Source organism: Battus philenor, unplaced genomic scaffold (assembly GCF_028537555.1).
Source record: "Battus philenor isolate CCGP_79_NKW_IND1 unplaced genomic scaffold, ilBatPhil1.0.hap1 SCAF_12, whole genome shotgun sequence".
NCBI classification, from domain to species: domain Eukaryota; kingdom Metazoa; phylum Arthropoda; class Insecta; order Lepidoptera; family Papilionidae; genus Battus; species Battus philenor.
The window spans coordinates 7,563,769-7,586,273 of NW_027181674.1; the positions used below are offsets into that span (position 1 = coordinate 7,563,769).

General features: G+C 29.9%; 1 protein-coding gene across 1 annotated transcript; it reads left to right on the forward strand.

The window, feature by feature from the left end:
• The first annotated feature begins 1,162 nt into the window (after positions 1–1,162).
• Cda4 (chitin deacetylase Cda4) lies at positions 1,163–22,279 on the forward strand. Its single transcript, XM_068776373.1, has 12 exons — positions 1,163–1,310; positions 4,702–4,805; positions 13,151–13,262; positions 14,025–14,152; positions 14,350–14,492; positions 16,336–16,378; positions 16,889–17,065; positions 18,785–18,923; positions 19,200–19,303; positions 20,081–20,223; positions 21,616–21,837; positions 21,977–22,279. The coding sequence occupies exons 1-12, from the start codon at positions 1,208–1,210 to the stop codon at positions 22,056–22,058; spliced, it is 1,500 nt and encodes a 499-aa protein (XP_068632474.1). The 5' UTR covers positions 1,163–1,207; the 3' UTR covers positions 22,059–22,279.
• The last annotated feature ends 226 nt before the right edge of the window (positions 22,280–22,505 follow it).

The following is a 22,505-nucleotide window of genomic DNA, read 5'->3' on the forward strand; positions in this document are numbered from 1 at the left end:
TCCACTTGATTATAATTTATGGTCACTTTTAGGGAGTAATGCTTGCTTTAAACGCCATGATGAGTCTCTGAATCAATTCATACGAATTGCAGTGAAGAATTTTCCTATAGGAAGAGTGCGTACTGCTATTAACTGGGAACAACAGGATTTACAGTACTTTATTGCATTCAATAGATATCCCTTCGAATAAAAGCTTTATAAATTTTTAACGGTTTTAAATTAATGTCAAACTAATATACTGTAATAGTAATGGTAAATAAAATTACCTCACAATGTTTCGTTGTCGTATGATGCGCTTGTTACATCACTGCCTGTAACTAATTGCGTTGTAATTTCTGTCAACGAATTTCGTTCATGGTCGTTATTAATTACAATTGATGATTATCAATCATCAATGATTATCAATGATAAGTGTAAGAGCTTTAATAAGATGAATGTGTAGTTCATTTATTAGCAAAAACCTATAAGGCTTTCACACATCTTTCCAATCATAATTATACAGAATAAAGTTAACACTCTGCAACTCTATTGAATTGCGTCAGACCAATAACATGTGGCCATACTAAATCTGCAAAGACAGATAGTTTACAATAATTACTTTTAATTTGCAGTAAACCAAATTTTAAAATTATGTTTTCGTACTAAATTATCATTACGTTAATAATTGCTGAAACTATTGTTTTTTTTAGAGTGTGTACAAATGTATAACTTCACCCTTTTAAAGCTCTTATACCTATAATCAATTACCCTGTATACATATTTATCCTGCAAATCCATATATCATTAACCGATTTAAAATTAATTTCATACTTTTCTTTGTTATTAAAACGGCCACCGAGGATTGATTTATCTACCAATATATTAAATTATGCCGGCAGTCGTTTCGATGTAAATTCCCCAGCATAAAATGATATTGATATTGGGTTTTTTCTCATAAAGATGGATTATATTATACGTAAGATTTATAAGGTTAAGGAATAAAGATTTTAAACTAAAAATTAAATTGGAAACTGACATAAGTTATTGAAATTAGCTTTGTATCTTGAAATGCTAAATTGCAAACGTACTTTTAATTATAATTCAGTCACATTCGTCAGTCAGTGCATCAGAGTTCAACAGGAGAAAGCCGTTTGTAGAGGCCGGTAAGCGATAAAGTAGGGTGGTGGCTGCGACCAACACCGGCTATGTTCTTCGCAGTGCGCGCGCGATGGTGAAAGGTGCTATATCGATTCTTCGTGGCTCGAACTTTGCGCGATCCGCCATGGCCACATACGCGCGAATTGTTCTTTTATGTGCCATATTTGTGTACGGTTAGTTGTCCAAATTTTATTTATGTATATATATTTATAACGAAAGTATATACACATTTTATTGTGTATGGTTCCATATATCATGTTCAGCATTCGTAATCTTACGCAAGCTGTTCAAAGGTGCCACCATTTTAGTGTTTTTTTTCCTTCAAATGGTCTTGAGAACGTTGCCTGCGTTACCGTTTATCCGACTAGTAGTCAAGTCTATGCGGATTCACTTTCATTAACCAGCTGGCTGTTAACTTCCTAAAATATTCCAAGCATGGCAAAGAAAACATTTCTTTGTTGTGTGTTCTAATAGGGACGTGAAAGTAGACAATATAAGATATTTAGAGCGCTTAAGACATCTATAGACAGCGGTTAGGTAGCCGATTGCATTCGTGGGGCACGTCCTTAATTTCACTTGACATTGGAACGTGACCGGTTGTATGATGAGGGATATTGACATTTTGTCGATTGCTTGAGTGCCTCGAATTATATAATGTGTTATTTACCCCAATAGCTCTTTGTTACGGATGTAACCAAATGGCATACTTCCTCGATTACATATTAACACGCATGCTTTTGTAACAAAATTAGTTATAATTTCAATATACTAAGGTATAAATTGTAATTTAATGACAAGTCCTTTTAAAAGCTCTTTTATGTATCATGGTAAAATTGCGTTTGGTTGGTTTAAATTAATTTTTTAAGATTTTACTGATGTTAAATAATTTTCGTAATCGCTTAAATTATTACTTCTGATTTATTTGATACATCAAATTATTCGTGATTTCTATTGCTCAGTCCTCTTAGTAGATTTGTATGTTATAGCCTTAAGACTAATCAACACACAAGAAACAAGCAAATACTTAATTAGCATGGGACAACAGATATTTTATTTTAAAAAAGACGATTTGATTAAATAGGATGGAACTAAAATTACGGTTTTGTTGTACAATTATAAAAAATATAAAGACATTACGTGAAATTTTGCTGATCAAATTTTCTTATAATAAAATCTACCTATTAATGTTCTAGAACCAATGAAGTTATTTGTTCGCTCGCTTAAGCTTGTCAACTTTAAGACGACAAATTACATGTCGACGACATTACTCGGATCACGAAGGATATTTCATTTTTCCACAATTTACTAGCGTAAAACGATTTTCATTGTTCAAATTTTTCGCATTTTTCTTGAAAGGATTTTTTTATTATTTTGAACATGAATTTAAATTTTTATTAATCACCGCACGGTACAAAGTATATTTTTAAATAAATGTAATTAAAAAAAAAATAGTTAACCCCAAGGGTCGATAAAATTTAAAAATCGATCCCTATTAATTAATACAAGTTCTTATAGATACTGACAAGATACTGTTTAAGTTATCTTGCGTGTATTGTTTAGTTATGAGAATAAATAATTTTTAATTTTAGTAGGAATTATGTTCGTACTTGTTGTATTTACGTAAGAGATAAAATACAATAGCTTTTGAGTACATTATGTTAAGTTTAATCACTAAACCAACCGCAAAGTTTTAATATCGATGAGCATTTTGTAGTCATAGCAAAAATAATTACAATAGGGATTTTTTAAGTAATTTGCCTATGGTGATCTGAGGTATCAACACATTTCAGAAATCTTTGTCCAAAACAGATAACCAATCTTTGTAAAACTTACAAAGTAATAGGCGATAATCAAACATTAGAATTTGGATTCTATTGATAAAAGAGAAATTTGACAAATTTGTCCACTATATTTTTTAACTCTTTGTGGTTCTGTTATTCTGAGATGGTAATAAGTGTAATGTTACTTTCGGATTTCCTGTAGTGGGTAATTGCATACTGATCTCGTCTCATTCAAGTTGGTTCCTAAAATAGACACAATAGTTAAACCTTGTTGTTACTAGCTTGAGAGAACAGAGCGGAAACTGAGGCGAAACCTAGTAAATGATTTAGTATTGTCGAAGTACGTTGAAATATTATGTTTTATATGCTGCCCACATTCCGCTACGCACTTCATAAAACTCGAAAAATTACTAAAACGGGAAAAAGGCCATTCAAAACAGTCCAATGTATATAATTATAATAACTGTTTTGACCTTTTGTATCATTAATGTTTTTACTTAAATTTATATATACTGGTATTAAATCTTGAACTTTTATCACGTGTTTGATTGAAGAATTTTGTTAAATCCTGTATTATGTCACCTTTTTGTTCACCATTTTGAAGAATAATGTCAATAGTTAAATTCGACAGTTCCTCAATTTTTAAAATGAATAAACGCGCATGATACTGTCCATATCGATAGACTTTTTAATGAAATATAAAAAATATAAAATGTGTTGGAAGTATACTAGTATTTGTTAGTATATAAAATGTATATATTAAATACGCTTAATAAAACAAATACTATAGTATATATTGATGTATATACTATAGTATTTGTTTTATTAAACGCAACACTACTGCCGATTAAATGTATATTTAGCGTGTAATGGGAAATGTTAGAAATAAACTGCAAGAAACGAGGCTTTATGGTATTTTTATTAGATTTTGACGAAGTTTGGTGATATTACTGAGATACTGATGTGACTTTTTGTCTTAGAGTGATGGATGCAGGTGTGGTGTTCCACGCTAATGTGGGTATGAGATATGGGTTATCATTTGCTATTAGGTAATCTATCGGCGCGTCATAACACTTTCTAAAACAAAAAATAACAATGAACTTTCGTACTTAAAGTCATTGTAGCTTGATGTATAGAACTAGTCGAATTTGATTCTATGAATTTTTAAAATAGATGCGATAACATTGCAAAAGAGCTTAAATAATAAATAAATTAAAATATGAATAAATTGTTCAAAGCGCTCTCCGCTAATTTAGTGGAGATGATATCTTAAGTATGAATGATTAGAAACTACGTAGACATAGGTATCATACGATTTGAATATGTTCGACAAATAAATACAGTTTAATCAAAAATATACAATATTATTAATTAACATCACATTTTTGGTGGTAAAACCAAAATATTAAAACAAATATTACCTTGAAGTTGACGTCTGAAACTGCGGATGTCGACGAACTAAATATTTATTTTTAGAAAATTATTGTTAGAAAGTTAGGTTAGCCGTTAACTGTTGGTATGTGTTATGATAATACTAATAATAAATAAAATAATTATCTTGTATCACTAATATCCTAACTAGGCCTTGTCTAAAGATTCCCTGCCTATTACATGGCACACTTAATTAGTAAAAGAAAATAAAGAATAGCTAGGTACTCATGATGTAATAGAGAGATATGAGTTTTATTAAATATAAATATAATATAGGTGTACTTTCATTATCCTTTTTCGAACTAATAGTGTAACGTAGATTGTATTTCTATGTATTTCTTTATATTTTCAGTAAACTGTCAAAAAGTTAAGGAAGAGGAGGAGTTTGTTTGTCCCGAAGGAACAACAGGTAACGGGAATTTCGCAGACCCGGCGACGTGCAGACGATTTTATCAGGTATATATACAACGGTTAAACGAAAGTTAATATTATTTAAGTTTATATTTTTTTAAAATTCAATATTAGACAAGACATGCATTTATCGTATTGCTATGTATTACGCAAAAAAGAAAGATAGCAATAAATGAAATAAAACATTTTTTAAAGGATAATATCGTCGCCATGAGTGTTACATTGACACATTATATATATGATACAATTTCTTTTGATTATAGTATCTCTACAATAGGTTGTTATTATTTTTTATCTAATATATAAAATTCTCGTGTCACGGTGTGCGTGATTGAACTCCTCCGAAAAGACTCGACCGATTTTTGTGAATCTTAGCGTGCATATCGGCCAGGGTGGAGAATCGCACATCTATTTTTCATCCCCATAAATGTTAAGGGTGGTCAACCAGTACATTTTTTTATTTTTTTGACAAACTTTTTTGTTTTTATTTTTTTATGATACAGCATACAAAAATATATACAATCCTAAATTTTTATCTCTCTACGATCAACCGTTATTTTTATTAGTTTTTTAATGTTTTCTAGAAATGACTTACATGGCTAAACAACGTTTGCGGGATCAGCTAGTGTCGGTATATAAAACAATACTTACTGTTACGTGTGTAACGTGTAATTATGTATTTTAAAGGTTTATATTTAAAAGCAGTGTAGATGGTAACCACTGCCGCATCTATTTCTACCTACTGGTAATAATTGATTTGAATTGCTGTCTTTCGCTTTACAGGGCATCAAAGAATTTATTCTGCCAATGACGTATATTGTCTTAAGTCTCAATGTGCAAAGTGCAAAGTCTAGATTGTGCAAGGTTATTTATTTCAAAACCCAGGGTAACACTGCATTGTCACCCGTGTGACATATAACGAAAGTTCTGCCTTTGTTGTCATGTTATGAAATAAATTTGACACTTTTGTTTTTATGACCATTTCTTCCTTCCTGTTTGTCATCGTTACCAAAATTTTTAAGTTTCTACTTAACTATCCCCGGTAAATAAGTTTTAATTGAAAGTATTTTATTACATTTAGAGTTGTTTAAAAACGTTTAAATTTTGAAATTTCTTTGAAAAACTAAATGTTTTTAACGGTTAGACTAATATAGCACAGTAACCAGTCAGTAAATTTAAATAAAATTAAATAGAATTTATTTATTTAACAGAACATGTCAAAATGTAGCAAAATATGCAAAAATAACAAGTTATCGACATACGATATTCGGTTACCGCTCAATACACAAAGCATTTATAGCTATAGCTATATATATACATTATAAATATATGTATTAAAAAATATTCCCAAAGCAGAATTAAAGACTTAACTTAAGATGAGTATTAGAAAATACTGTGTATAATATTATAATACACATGAAGTTTATTAAAAAAAAACATTTTCAAATCCTATTATAACGTGGAGGTTTTTAAAATGATAATGAAATTATTTTAAAAACTAAATGTTTTTAAAATAATTTCTTTAAAACTGTATCTAGGATATTGTTAATATGACAACAATATAAAATCTGTCTAAGTTTGTTGGGATCTCTTCTTAGATCAGGGCGCGTTTGGAGCTCTTTTAGCTTTAAGATAAAGGACGCCGTCATTTTTTTTATTCTTCTCGTGACGTAGACAAGTTTCTGTAAATGATCCAAGTGGATAATCAATGAATAGACATTATTTGTGGTTAAGATCATTTGTGTTTCTTTATTAAAGATAAATTTGGTTATTATGAATCAAATACCATAATTCCAATGTTACGATCTAGCCAATATATCTCCTAAGGCTGAATTAGGTACGTCGATCCTTGACGTGTATTTACTTACTATTTGTCAAAGTAGTCGGTACGACGTTGATGCAATTTTATCATTGCTTGACCTTAGTTGAACTCCGGTCATCGTGATTAAATTGTATTTAATACGTTAGAAGTCGTGATAAATGGTGTAGAGCTACCTTTGTCATTTAATTTATTGATTATCTGCAAAATACATTAGGTTCTAGGGTTGACACTACAGGGGAATTTCTCAAAGTATTCTTTTAGACATTATATTACAGTATTCAGTAATTTTTTTATTTATACAACACCCTATTCATTTGACTTACACAATAGAAAAGGTGCAATAGAAATACTTATACTTAAGGCTTAATACCTATACTTAAGGTTCTTAACCATTGTATAGAAAGACGATAGTGAAATTATAGCAGATATTATTTTTTCTTATTTCCGACTACAATATTTTGTTGAAAAGTTGCAAATATGTTTGCAATGACATTCCATCGGACACTATACCACGAATATGTTTAATGGAATCTTATACACGTCCATAATAATATAAATAACGACTATAGGAAGCGTTATTTTTTTAAGGCAGATTATATTTTTGTTTAGTTATCTCAGTTTTTTCTTTTACAAAGAATAAAAAGAACGATCAAAACCGTTTTTTTAATTTACAATGCAACTCTTCGTGTCTTTATTTAATAAAAATAAATCTCGTGCTCTTTATTCGTGTTACTGCTAGCTAGATGTTTGAGTAGGTTAGTGGAACTAAAACATATTTATAGCAAGAATAAGATTTTGTGTTAGTTAGTAAAGATAGAACAGTAAAAATAGAAGACTCAGCAACTTACAGACATGAAAGACATTTATTGATGATCCAGGACTTCATAGAGTGTCGCTTCTTGATTAGGACCAAACGCCTGATTTTAACCAGATCGATTACAGGTGCGACGCACTTTAAAATTTGAAGCTTTAATTGCGTTGACTAATTCAGAGTATAGAGAATACTCTTCTAAAGTTTGGCTACAAGAATACCTAAAAGCTGAATTCTATAGTTTTCCGTGTATCTACGAACTAGGACACAATTTTAATTTTAATAATTACGAATAGCTTTAGTGTTTTTTTATAGGTTTCAGAAATAAAATTAATAATATTTCTTTATTTTCTAATTATCCGTTTAAAAATAAAATAATTATATTTATTTTTGAAGGCCTTTTTTGTATATTTTATCTTAAATAAGATATGTTAAATTGATTGTGTGTTTGTATACCTAAACGACTAATAGCACAATCATTGCTGTCGTTTACGAGTTTATCGTATTAATAGTTGATTGACAAGTAAATAAAAAATTGTAATTCTGAATTGTGAATAAATTTCCGATAATAGTTTGACATTTTCCCCTAATCAAACAGATATTTAAAATGTCGTAAAGTAATTAAAAGCCAAATTAGTTCAAGGAGAATTTAAATAATAAATCAGCATATAAACGATCAAGGAAATGTTTTCGCATATTTTTTTCTCGTTTAATATACAAAACTAGTTAGAGACAGAATAACTGGATTTTTAAAACTGGAAATGATATTTGACATTTACATGTTCTTATTCATACACGTATGTTGTGTGCTTTTAGTAAAACTACCTATAATATTTAAAAAAGTGATAGTAAGCTATATATATTATTAAATATAGAAGTTATTGCATTTCATTTTAATTTAACCTCAAAATATTAACAATTTTACGGGAATTATGTAGTAGAATTTAACACATAACTTAAATTGTGTTATGAGAGCTATTATAAAATATGGAGTTAAAAATATAATTAATGATTACAAGAAAATAAAAATATTGTTTTAAAACACATTTAAATTATATGGTTAAAGATAATTTTTATTACAAAGATAATATATAACAATAAAATATAAAGAATTAACATAAATTATTACTAGTGTTAATTGATTAATGTAACACTTTTTACAATGCTAGGTCTTTTTTGTAACTTCGCATCTAAAAACGTGTCCAGAAAATTGTGATTGATGGTGTCGAAATCATTTTGTTCTGGGTGCGTGTTATTCTTTTTATTTGCCATGCTGCTTGTATATTGGCGAAATACAGGCCATTATTCAAATCCGTTTTAGCTCCATAAAAGTTTTTAGAAATTAAAGGCTCTGGTAGCCCCCAGCTGCAGATCCTGTATCCCCATGCAGTGTAACAGAACTCGAAAATATTTGCAACGAGTATGTTCATTATATTCACTGTGAGCGCGACGTTGCTGATAAGCTTCAGGAAACCAAGCTGCGGTACAGATACGAATAACATAGACTCTTGAGACTTAACGACCTTTCAGTTAAATGTTTCTGAAACGAGGGGCAGGCCGAAGGTACGCCAAATTGACTCGTCAAAGACTGTATGGATGCTTGCGAAAAATCTTAAAATTAAGCATTAGAAAGTTAATTTGATAGACAACAAACACAGTCGTAACAATCGAGATCTATTATTTATTGCACATTTTCTTCAATTTAAATTTAATTATACTAGCATTGTCAGGATGATTATTTTTCAATGATGCTTATGTCCTTAACCATTAAACGTTCGTCACTCATAATATACGAAAAACCAGCATTGTAAAGTTGCGAACACAAACGCAGGTTAAAACAGTTCCGGTGTATAAATAATAGTGAATCGAATAGTTAATATTTTCCTAAAATGCGAATGTTCCTTCAGTTTGGTAACTTTGTTGTATAAAAACGTGTCGGCTCCGTCGAGTATTGTTCGCTTTCGCGGAGTGTTAGGTTTAGCAATACGTAGTTGCTGTTCATGTGTTTAAAGGTAAATTCTTGTCGTTGGTAAAGATTGATTACAATTTTCAGTATAATTGTAGACATGTTCTTCATTCCATTCGCATTATCAGGGTTGAGTATTAGACACATTGTCTTTTGTTGTTATGCGTGCGTTACTTAAAGTTACTTTGCGTGTGCTTAAACACAAACACAACATTCTATGCAATTAAAATAAATTCATTGCTTTGTTGACATTCCTAAAAAGAGGCAACATAGAGTTTTATGAAAATTTTATGTGAAAAATATATAATATAATAAATTCTTTAATATTGTAAAGAAATAGTATTTTTGGAAGAAACTTTAGTTGAAATGAATGTTAAAATATTTATTTGTATATTAAATAATTACACGTAAAAACGATTGAACAGAAGGCCTCGTATTTCACGAGTAATTTATTAAAAACCAACAATTACTTAATAGCATAATCTTTTATTCAAAGCAAATATTGGACAGTCGAAATCGAGAATAATTGTCTTGTAGCCATTGCCACCATTAATGTCAATTTTCACAATTTATGTGACTGTTAAAGGATTCCATTTAGGAGGTTTTATGGCCTTTTCGGTGGTAATAAATGAATGAGTTATAGAGATCTATTTTAATAACTTATACTAAAGTAGGTTTAGGTTATGTCTTTAGTGGTCAGATTTTTTGAAAAATTTGATTGAAATATTAATTAAAATTTATTATACTCTACAATTCGAAATTATTGAACATACACAATACAATTTAAACTGTATTGTGTATGTTCAATAATTGGAACGTGAGGGCTTGCTGTGACTGGTAATTATTGCTGTGTGATCTGCAGAATGCGCTGGATCTTTGATCCCTGTTTGGTAATGTTTTTCTTTGTCGTGTTATTGTTTGACTTTGATTAATTAAATGTTCTTAGTGGGATAGTTATAAGGTAACAATTGTAACTAATTTTATATTTTTAAGTTTGTACTTTCTTACTGCCTTTTGTTACCGTTTATCTCCAATAAAGTAAATAAAATAAAATAAATTCCTGCAGTTATAGATCTCTTTCAATTATCTTCAAATAATTTACTTAAATGTTTTTAAAGTATACTTTAAAATTTCGTTATGCTTATAAGCATAACGAAATTTTAAGTAGTACGATTTCCTTGATATATTAAATTTTACGTTTCAATTGCCGAGTATACTAACTAGTCACGGCTTGCTTCAAATCGGAACAGGAAGACGTTGTGGTGGTACTCATTTATACGGGTAGGTAGCTTTCGGCAACTTAAACCTCCTACTATGAACTATCTAGTCGGCCGCAAGATATTAATATTGGAATTCTTAATCTTGTTTAAGCATTCAAGAATATTCTCGAAATATAATTGAATCATAGTCAGCATTGGACGAACGATTTAATGTGTTGATAATATTGTTGGCGTCTTGTCCCCCAGGATAGTCGAAACGTTGCTTGGAATAATAGACAAATTATTTAAATGAGTATTAGTTAGTTGCCAATAAATATAAACTGAATACATAAACGAAACAGATAACGTAATAAACTGGTGTCACCGTAGTTATTTTGTCAATGTTTTAAATTTAAGCTTATCGCATTAATATTAAAAATAATCGAATTTACAAACACCTTTTATGAATAAATTAATTTAATTTGATACTGTAAAAATTTCCGACGAAATATACTGGATTTTTAACTTGAGTTTTTTCAAGCACCATTGTGCCTATAATATAAAAAATAAATGGTTCAGAATGTTCACATTTGTTATACATGTATTCCATTGCAACAATTTTTCTTATATAAATACTAGCTGATCCCGCAAACGTTGTTTCGCAAAAAAAATAAAAGTTTTTAATTAACAAATGTAAGATAAGGGTTAATCGTAGAGGGATGAAAATTTAGGTTTGTATGTATTTTTGTATGCTGTATCATAATAAAATAAAAACCAAAAAAATTGTCTAAAAAATTAAAAATAAAATTTAGGGGTGGACCACCCTTATCACTTAGGGGTATGGAAAATAGATAGTAGCCGATTCTCAGACATACTGAATACGCATGTAAAATTTGGTAAAAATCGGTCAAGCCGTTTCGGAGGAGTTCAAGTTTGAACACCGTGACACGAGAATTTTATATATTAGATATTACAATTATTTTTAACGATTACTTGTTTTTAAATCTGCTAAATAGTAACAGTAATTTAAATAAACAGATTATATTTAGGCTACATACCAATAAATGCCAAAGCTTATCAATTACCGGGGTATAGATTATCCTCGCTTTGTCATTACATTGTTTGTGATTACATGCCAACTTCTAACAAGTCCTGGCTATTATATAAATCCTATTGTTTATTCTGTCTTTATTATTGTCTTATTGACCTTACGTTTTATTCTTGGTTTTGTTTGTACATTCCATTTGGATAACTGCTTTGTTGTATTTAATTTAAATAAAAAAGTTGCGCATATCTGTCTTCGATATATATTCTAGTTTTTCATATCTATTATTGTTTTAATATAATAAGATGCCCTATTGGTTAAGAGATAAAAATCAAGTCGTAGGTCTTATTAGAAAAAATGGTAATTGCTTTAAGTAATCTAGATTACGTTTTATAAATTTTAATAAATTAATTTTTGAGGTATCGGGACTAGCGAGAATAAAATTCCTCTTACTCTACCTATGCTAAATTTTGCGCTAAGATGTAGTTATCAAATAGCAAACGTTTAATCAGAGATTTCTTTAACAACATAATAGACATATTATTAAACATTGATTCTATTTTTGAATCTTTTAAATGTGTATGTTAGTTTAGAAGAGATTAAAACAAAAAGATTCGGAATTGTCCCCGTGTGTGAGTCAGTACCTGGCTATTACGCTGATAAAAATCTGGCTTGTATTGTCCCATTCTATACAATGTAGCACCTTGAAAATTTTTAAGCATATGAACTTGAGTTTGTTCTCATATAATGTTTGAGATAAGTATAATATTAGAGAGACGTTTGAAGATTAAGCTTTTTTAGGAAACTTTCATATTTCGATCATGAGGATCGATAACAACCAGGAAGAATGTTGACATTTACTGTTAATGTCTAACAATGATATCGTCATACCAAATGATGATATATGTGTGGATTATTATAATACGGAGCTTATTTCATGATCCAATATCTGAGATAATTTTAAATTTTCTGCAAAAACAAATCGACATTCTTAGGGCGACCTAAATATACTATAGGTATATACTTAGGCTGATAGGTCGGGTATAAAAATGTATACATATTTAAAGTATAAATTTACAGTTATAAATATAGTTTATTTATAAATAGTTTAGTATGGATAGTGATAAGTTAGCAGGATCTGTTTTATTTTTCAATAATTGATTCAAAATAGCGCTATTTTTCATTAACCTAGAAATTTTGGTCACATGCACACGCACACGTATTAGTATTTATTGTGTTCTGACGATTACCATTTCATGAAATATAATTTAATAGACATAACGTGTTATATTAAATTTTTTAATATGCCACAGTCAATTACATTTATAAGAAAATAAAACAAGAATTTTGAGAGTGTTTTAATTGGAAATGATTATGTTGTGTTTAATTGCTTATGGCATTTTATATACTAACAGTATGTATTTTATTTATTTTGTTCGTGAATAGCATCTTCCATTATAATTTTCGTCTGCTGTGCCTTTGTTTCATGTAATCAGGGTATTGTCCCTTCTATTCATATTTGATTTTACGAACTTATTGTTTTACAGTGTGTCGACGGGTACCCGTATTTGAATAGATGTCCCTCGGGGCTCTATTTCGACGATATTAGCAAGTATTGTACATTTAAAGCCGAGGCACGATGCGGTCCCATTTCCACAAGTGAGTACGACTCTAAGTCTATTAATTGAACGTCTCCAACACACGTCCCGTTCACTGAAGTAAGTAAAATCGGATTATGTGCTGGTGCCCATATGGAAAGGAAACCGAGTACGTTGTGGGAATTCCTAAACGCATTAAAGATTCATTCTCAGAATACAATATGTTGCTACAATGGTTCATTGTGTTTAACGTTTTCATTCTACCGGATCATATTGTTATATTTTCTTGTTCTTTCTTTATAAAAAATACATATTCAGCACCAAATTTAATCAATTTCTAAACCTTTCTTCCTTATATCATAAATGGATGATATAAACAAATGTAGCTTACCGTTTGTTTACTCGACAAACTTTGTAATTAAATGAAATGTTACCAAAATAGAATATTTATATATATATATACACACACACACACACATAATATATATATATAAATATATATATATATATATATATATATATATATATATATATGTGTTTATATAACAGATTATACTCTTTTATTTATGAAAACTACAGAGTAAATAAATAAAAGGAAAATAAACTATGTAACATTACTTAATTTAAAGATGAACAACGAAATTAAGCAAGGTCTTTATTTGATATAGTAAAATGAAAGCTTTAAGTATCGAAAGATGCTGGTTGGAGACCGATTTCAACTGATCCTATTGGTAATCTGTGGGGGAGCCTAAGTCCAGCAGTGGACGTCTTGCGACTGAAACGACGATGACTAATTAATGTTCAAAATTTTTTTGTGTTTTAGCTCCAGCACCGATAACAGAGGCGCCAACAGACCTAGCGACGAAATGCGATCCTGCGGAATGTCAACTGCCGTATTGCTTTTGTTCCAAAGACGGAACTATTATTCCTGGGGGTTTGGAGCCACAAAATGTGTGTTAATAATAACTGCCTCATGACTGTGTGTCAAGATGTAACATATATTCAAAATCGATTTACATACATGATTTTAATAACCACTCAAACTTTCTACTCATTAAATAACGATAGTTATGAGCATACACGTACAGATATAATTGTTTGCTTTCTAGTTTTAGTAATGGATTGTCAAGGATTGCTTCTATTTGCAGACGCCGCAAATAATTATGCTAACTTTCGACGGTGCTGTTAATTTGAATAATTACGATTTATACAGGAAAGTTTTTAACGGCAAAATACGCAATCCTAACGGTTGCCCGATTCGTGGAACTTTCTTCCTTTCACACGAATACAGGTAATGATTATTATCAATCTATTAAAAAATGAAACAAAAGCATTGTGTAAAAAATTATCTTCAATATTCATTGATTAAATTTTGTTTTGACATTGTTTACTACATTAACGATATCATTATTATTTGATGTTTGACAACTTTAAAGGAAAAACAATTACAAAATGATTTAAAGTTACATAGTTATGTAAGAGATGTTGAAGATAATTAAAATAAGTAAAAATGCACTTGAGGTTTTAGTGAAAGAAGTTTTATTCTCTATTTCGCTTGTTAACATTCACAGACGATCGCGGTCGTTGTGCCGATAACTAGATGCGTTTATGTGTGGAATTAATGCAAAACAACTTGAAATTCCGCACGTTTGCCCCCGTGCGTCCGTGAAGGGTACATATGCTCAGGGTCAATACCGAGGAATCGTCTGTGCATTTAAAACGACATTTGTTTACAGTGGACTTCTGTTCAAGGACCGTGTTTTAAATTAGTCGTTGTAAAATCAATGTTTTTCTAGTACTAACTGGTCAAATTCTTAAATAGTTGTTACGTAATCTTATTAATATTTATGAAGTATTTAAATTTTAAACACTTAATGTAGTTAAAATTATATCATGAAGATTGAATCTAAGAGTTTAATTATTTAGTTCGAGTTCTTATAAATTTTCTAATAAAATAAAGAAATTAAGTCACTTAGGCCGTAGTTAGTATTTTTAAAGTTAGTACATTGAATACGAAATAGAGACATATTTTCTACTCAATAAATCATAAACTTAATCCTTTTATTTTATTTTAAAGTATATTTAATATTTCATTGTATTTACCAGACATGTTAGACCCTGAAATTTTATCAATAATTATTGTATGTCTTTATTTACTCATTTGTATTTACAATTGACGTTTACAACATTCAATATCAATCGCAAATTGTAACTATTTTTACAATTTCGTCTATAATTAAAGTTATAATTCGAATATATACTTTAAATATAAATTAATTTTTACATTAATTTTTTTTTCTAAATGTAAAGTGTTTAAACGAGTTTAAAGGGCGGTGACTAATGGTCACAGCCCTGTGATCAGTGGTCATGTTTAAGATCGTCACTCTAGTTAACTTAGAATAAAAATCATTGAAAAACGTGCAGATTCTAGAACCGGTAATCGGGGAGATATAAGCGTTCTACCAAAACCGACTCCTTTCATTTCTTTGGATAAAACTTGACACCCACCGATATGGAAGGTTATAACACAAGGCTAATATTAAGTTTTTTATAGGTGTATAATATTTAAAAGGACAAATGTATAATTCATTAGCTGTCAATTAATGACAATCTTATACAATAGTAGAAATTTCCATTACCGAAATTTGGGTTTAGTTAAAAATTAGTTAGTTTTACTGCAGATTTTCTACTGCCAGAAGTTATCGGCGTGTCGCATTTCATTTAAGAACATAAAATCAACGAAAATATTTCAGAGTGATCTCATTATACATGTTGATTGGAACTAAGTGAAAAACTTTAAAGCTTTTTGCTTAAAAATAAACTTTACATTCATCTCTCTAAAGCGTTCGGACCTATAACCATGTATTAATATGCATAACAATGTATTGGTTAATCTTTTTTCAGTGACCAATAGATAGATACATCTGATTTATATAATTATTTAATAAAACATATCAAATTGTAATCGTAATTATTTACGTAAACTTGTACGAATGTAACTTTCAATGCAATACGTTTAATTATTTTGTATGCAAATTAACATAATTAAGCATCAATGTACGAAAGCATTACTCGCAATATACGCCAGAGATATAATTTGTTCTTTGTTTAATTATGGGTTATTTTATTTTCAGCAATTACGTTATGGTTCAATCATTGGCGCATGATGGCCATGAGGTAAGTTTAATTAATTATTATTTGCAATTTTATTATAATGTTTGTGTAAATTTTTATGCATTATTTATTTGGTTCATATCTTCCTTGCTAAATTCATTTTACAAAGCAATGGTTACGTATCAAATTTTAATATTTATTTATTTTAAATGGGTACACCAAAATAGCGATACAAAATATAAGTTTACATTAGTTACGTATAATATTACTATTAATAAACTTTATAATTATATATGTTTGCTTATGGTAGATATATACTGTCCTAGATAAAATTATGCAAGCTTATATCTAATAAAACTGCTGTACAGTATATACAGTATCTTTGAAGAGAAAATAAAGCCATAATACCAAATAATTTATTTATCAAAAACGAAATATTTTAATTCGGGTGTATTATAAGGTAAGCGAAAAATTACGAAAGACAGCGTAAAAACTTGTAATGTGTACACGTCTTATATGGGTATACCCATAACTTTTTTCAGAGCTTATGACTGAGAATGTTTTCCTTATTAGATCGCTACGGGTACAATTTCCCAACAACAAGGACTTCAAGATAAAGGATACGAGGAATGGGCAGGAGAGATGATAGGTATGCGGGAAATACTTAAGAAATTTGCAAACATATCTCGAACTGAAATCGTTGGAGCAAGAGCGCCATTCCTAAAGCCTGGCAGAAATACGCAATTTAAGGTTAGTCGATTGAGAAATACTAGTATTACCTATCATGGCAATTAGGTCACTAGCATGTGTCATTTAAATACATCATGTACATCGGCCAAACTTACGATTAAATACGTTACCATGAATGAGAAGGTAATTGATGTACCTACTTGTAAATCAACGTTATAATATAAATTTATTGTTATACAAATTATCCTTATCTCCATGATTAATATTAATGGTAAAAATAAGATATCATCATCAACATCAAGTCGGTCTATATGTATAGGCCTTGCCCAAAGGCAGTCATAATGATCAGTCCTACGTTGCCCGCATCTAGCGACTTGCCGCGATTTTAATTATATCGTTCATCCACCTAGTGCACAACCGGCTCGTGATCGTCACTCATCGATTGCACTAGCGACTCTATGAGCAATACTGATTCTTTTGCGGATCTCTACATTTCTGATACCATCTCGCATAACATAATATTAAGAATGTAAATTTACCGATTTTGATTAGTTATTTTTAAACAAACTAAATATTATTAAAAAAACCCTAATTAAAACGTTATTAGTTTTTAATTAAAATTAATGATTGAGAATAGAAACATGTAACCAAGAAAACACATGAATTCAATGCACAAAATCAATAAATTCAAATCTACTTGCATTTCTGTAATATATGCAATGTTATTTATAAATTGTACGCTCGACTGTGCTGGAATAGAGAGTACATTTGCATAAGTGTTAGCTAAATACCACAAGTAAACATCACATCGCATTTGTTGGTAAATATCCACACTTTTCGTTACTATATTAAATAACACACGCTGTTAAATATATAAACAGATGCAATATAAACAGCTGCATATATTCTACGGGAATTACTTCCGACGCAGTCTAAATTATACTGAAATTGAATTGTTAATTCACATGCCAGCCATTATATTACACAAAATGGAATAGACGCGCATAATTGGTGTTAAAACATAAGTTTCAAGGCGGAATAATTAAAAATATTGTAAACTATCTATCCATACATATACAGTGACGACATCTTACAGTGTCTAATGTCTAAAAAATTTTGTAATACAATATGATGCATAACATGCTTTCGTCGTATTTTAACCTAAAATGTTTTTAACACATTATGTTTCTCGCTAATTGGAACTCAGAAATGTGAATTATATATTATATAAAATCGCAATCTAACAGAAAATTTTTACCATGGACGGCATTTTATATCCATTCACCTAATAATGATAAACCAATGAATACAATAATAAATAGACACCGAATAGTGACATATTTCCATTTGTACAATGAACTAATGAATGTGTGAAATTTAATTATGATCATTATCTACATCATGTAAATAATTGTAGGTTGTTTATAAAAAGTATATAGTAATAAAACTTTAACATTTTTTTATCGATAAGCTTGGGAATAAATTGCTCTAACTACTGTTAAAAATAACCAAAAACAGTTGTCCGTGTTTATTGTGGGTTGCTCTTAGGTAAGGACTCGTTAAGAACCTTCGTAGCTTTAAGTTGGAAGAGGTCGTTATAAGGAAGTTTAATTTGATTCTAGTTTTTATCAATTTGTGCTCTTGTTGTACTTATTATAATTTTCATGGATGCCTTAAAGTGGATAATATATAATACATAAATTATCCAATATACTTTATTTTAAGGTTATTAAATATTTATTTTATTCTTAGAACCTAGTTTAATAATGTTTTTTGCAGGTGTTGGAAGACTTTGGATATATCTACGATAGCTCTGTTGGTGTTCCGCCACTACCGATACCAGTGTGGCCTTATACTTTAGATTACAAGATAGCACATGAATGCAAGTCGGGAACTTGTCCCACAAAATCTTTTCCTGGTAAGTAAATTATTTATCTCAATGTTAAAATATCATGTATTATGGTAAATGACATGAAAGAAGTCACGAAAAGAAAAGTATTTTTATCCACCATTTAGCATTACAGCCAAAAATAACTCTATAATTGGTATTTGAAATAACAAAAACTTTCCTAATAAACTATTTAGTAAATTACTTCGATATTATTCGAGGAATAATTCGAAACCCTCGGGAGGTCTGTAAGTACCAGCGGTGGCCTTATCGGAAAATAAGTTAATAAAGTTGTTATCTAACTAGGTCTGTGGGAGGTACCCTTCAACGCACATTATGTGGAATCCTTTGAGGGTGGACACTGCCCTTATTTGGATCAATGTGTTCTACACAATCATGACTCCGATGAGGTAACTTAATCTGTTATTATAAACATATTAACCTAATAATATTACCATTATTTAAATAGTAGTATTGTAAACTAAAGTACTGGAAAACATATTAACATGTTTCATTATAAATAAAAATGTTAAAGTCGATTAATTACTTAAATAAGGAATTGGATATGTTTTTATGCGGCAGTGATGAGACGAATGTGGCAATAGTCCGATATCACCTGGCATAGTGCGGTTGGTATAAAGCACATTGAAATATAAAAGCTGATCGCACATCATGGTCATCATCATGTCAACTGCTTGATATAAACCTTACCCATATAGTAGACGTAGACGACCGGAACAAGGTTTTATGTCCACCTTGTGTGTGGATGTCCTACGCTGCATCAGTGGTTTGTGGTCTTCACTCAAGAACTTTAAGGCCCCAGGGGCCTCATGTAACCTACCTACTGTTACTTCAACTTGCTAACCCGCTAAGCTATGCCGGATCCTTTCGATAACATATAGAAATCTCGTCTCTTTTCATGGAAATTCGTAATAGCCTAAATACATTTCATACAAAACAATAAACCAAACCCATTATTACTAAACCTATCAAAATTGACGTATGAATTTACTCCACAACAATTGTATTAAGTTTGAGTTTGCAATTATTATTGAAATTATAATATTAATCTGTTTTACTAATGTACAAACGTTTAAGTTTAATATTTCAATGTGCATTATGTGTTTAACTGCATCGTATTAGTAAATTTTTAAAGGAATAAAATGTAAGTTCAATGTTTTTTGTAGGTGCTGGAATGGCTGCAGGAAGATTTTAACAGGCATTACGAGCAAAATCGTGCGCCCTATATGATGCCTTTCCACACTAACTGGTTCCAGATTAAAGAGCTTGAACACGGCCTGCACAAGTTTCTCCGTTGGGCAGCTGATCTGTAAGCCAAACACTGTCCCCACACCTATAAAGATAAATTTACTATTAAGGGGTATTATATTGAAAAAAAACTATATTACCTTTTTGGTAGTCATATGCTGACTAAAAAAACAGAAATTTGGCATCATAATATCTATAAAAGATTCTTGTAGTGATTGGGAGAATCGGAAAGAAGTGTCTTAACTATAGCTTGTCTAGCATTATAGTTGTAGCAAGTATCACAGGAGAATATTTAAATTGTAAACAATAATTACAGGTTCATCTTTATGACACCTTCGAATTCACGAAATAATTGAATATAATTTTTAATAGATAGTTATATTGGAGTCATGTTATAAAAATATCATCGACATTGGCTTGTGGTTAACTACGAGTTATGTAAATATAGTTAAAAATAAAGAAAATTTATTTTCTTTGACTCAAGTAACGAGAGAAATCTACGATCGCTAGATAATCTTTTGCTAATTTGTCCTCGCAAATACGACTTTGTTGATTCTTCTTTTACTGTCCAAATCATACAACGATGGAATAAATTCCCCGCCGAAATTAGAGAGGCAGTCTTTTGTTTACGTAATGGTTTAAAAGAAGGTCAAGACTACATTGGCTGAAGAATAGTACATGTGTAATCAATATATACATGTTGTGGTAGTTGCCAGTTACAGCTCAAAAATTGGTAGGCTAATTTTTATGATTTTTGTGTTTCCTTTTTTGTCTTCGTCTGGAATAGGATAATAAGCATTAAAATGTGATATTTCTCAATTAAGGATTATTAAAAAAAAACAATAGTCAGCCGTGTAAAATGAAATTAGACAAAATTCATCTATTTAACATTGGAAATCTTAACAGGGCTCTTGTTGACTGTCAGCTTTTTAAAAACATCTTTTTTATTTTTGACTCCACTTCAAAAGATGTTATAGTTGTGGAGACGAAACTCAACAACAACACGTCTTTTAAAAAGTTTAACAATATCGATTTATCCGCATACGCTTTGTCAGATATAGCCTAAATGAAAAAAAAATAATACAGCGACATTATTGCTAAGCATTCTTTGTCAATTCGATATTTACTCATTCATTTACTGTTAGGCAGAACGAAGTTCAGATCGACAAGTTTATATCCTATATATAATATATCTTCTTATTTAAAGTAGGTTTATTAGGAATTATATAACAAGTACAGTATTTATAATTTTTATTACATTTACATTGCCTAATTGTCATCTCTATAAGACTCTGGATTATCAAATAGAAAATGCCTAAAACATTAAGTACGGTCTTACATCAAGTGTAAAAAGTGATCTAAATAAATAGACAAAAGTGAAAGATACATAAAATATTACATTTACTGTTTAGGAATATATAAAACCAATGTATTAATCGACTTTACTTTTTAGGAACGACGTATGGTTCGTGACGGTTACTCAAGCTTTGACTTGGATCACTGATCCTAAGCCTGCAAAAGCGCTTAACAATTATGAACCTTGGAGATGCGACAAGCGTGACTTGCCTTCAGCCCCTTGCAATTTGTCCAACAAATGCGCTCTGTCTTTTAAACACCCAGAAACGAATTTTACAGACACTAGATATATGGAGACTTGCACTGAGTGTCCTCATCAGTAAGCTATTTTTTTTTAAATTTTCATTTTTGAGTGAGCTCTACTACAAGATTATCATTATATATCAATTAAAACTTATTTTACGGAAATGCCCTCAAATTAATTTTACAGAAAATTTTATTTTGTATTCTTTTTTTAGATATCCATGGCTGGGAGACTCTGGCGGCACTGGAATAGTGGGCAAAGATAACTACATACCTGATAATCTAAAGAGAAAGTAGTCAATGTGTACTTTGTAGGACTTAGTTTAATCTATTCAATTTGCTGTTCAAAGAAATAGATTTTTACTTTTAGTTATTCACAAACGCAAAATATTAATTTACGGTAGATAATAAAAAAGTGGTTGTAAAAATATTCGAGGTTGTGCAACTTTACAAAGTTATTTTGAATAGATTATTCATGAATGTACATACAAAACTTTGAGAAAATTATAATAATTTAAAAAAAATTGTCTTTCTATATAGACATTGCTTACTGTAATATATATGCCATACCGTAAATATAGATAAACATACAGAATTACAGATTTTTATCACGTTGTTTTATAAAAGTATAATATATCATAAGATATTAAGTGAAATACAGAAATATCTTTATGGTTTCTTTAAAGAAAAAAATAGTAATATGGTGCTGTAAATCGTTATTTTAGTTAGAGTTTACAATACGTA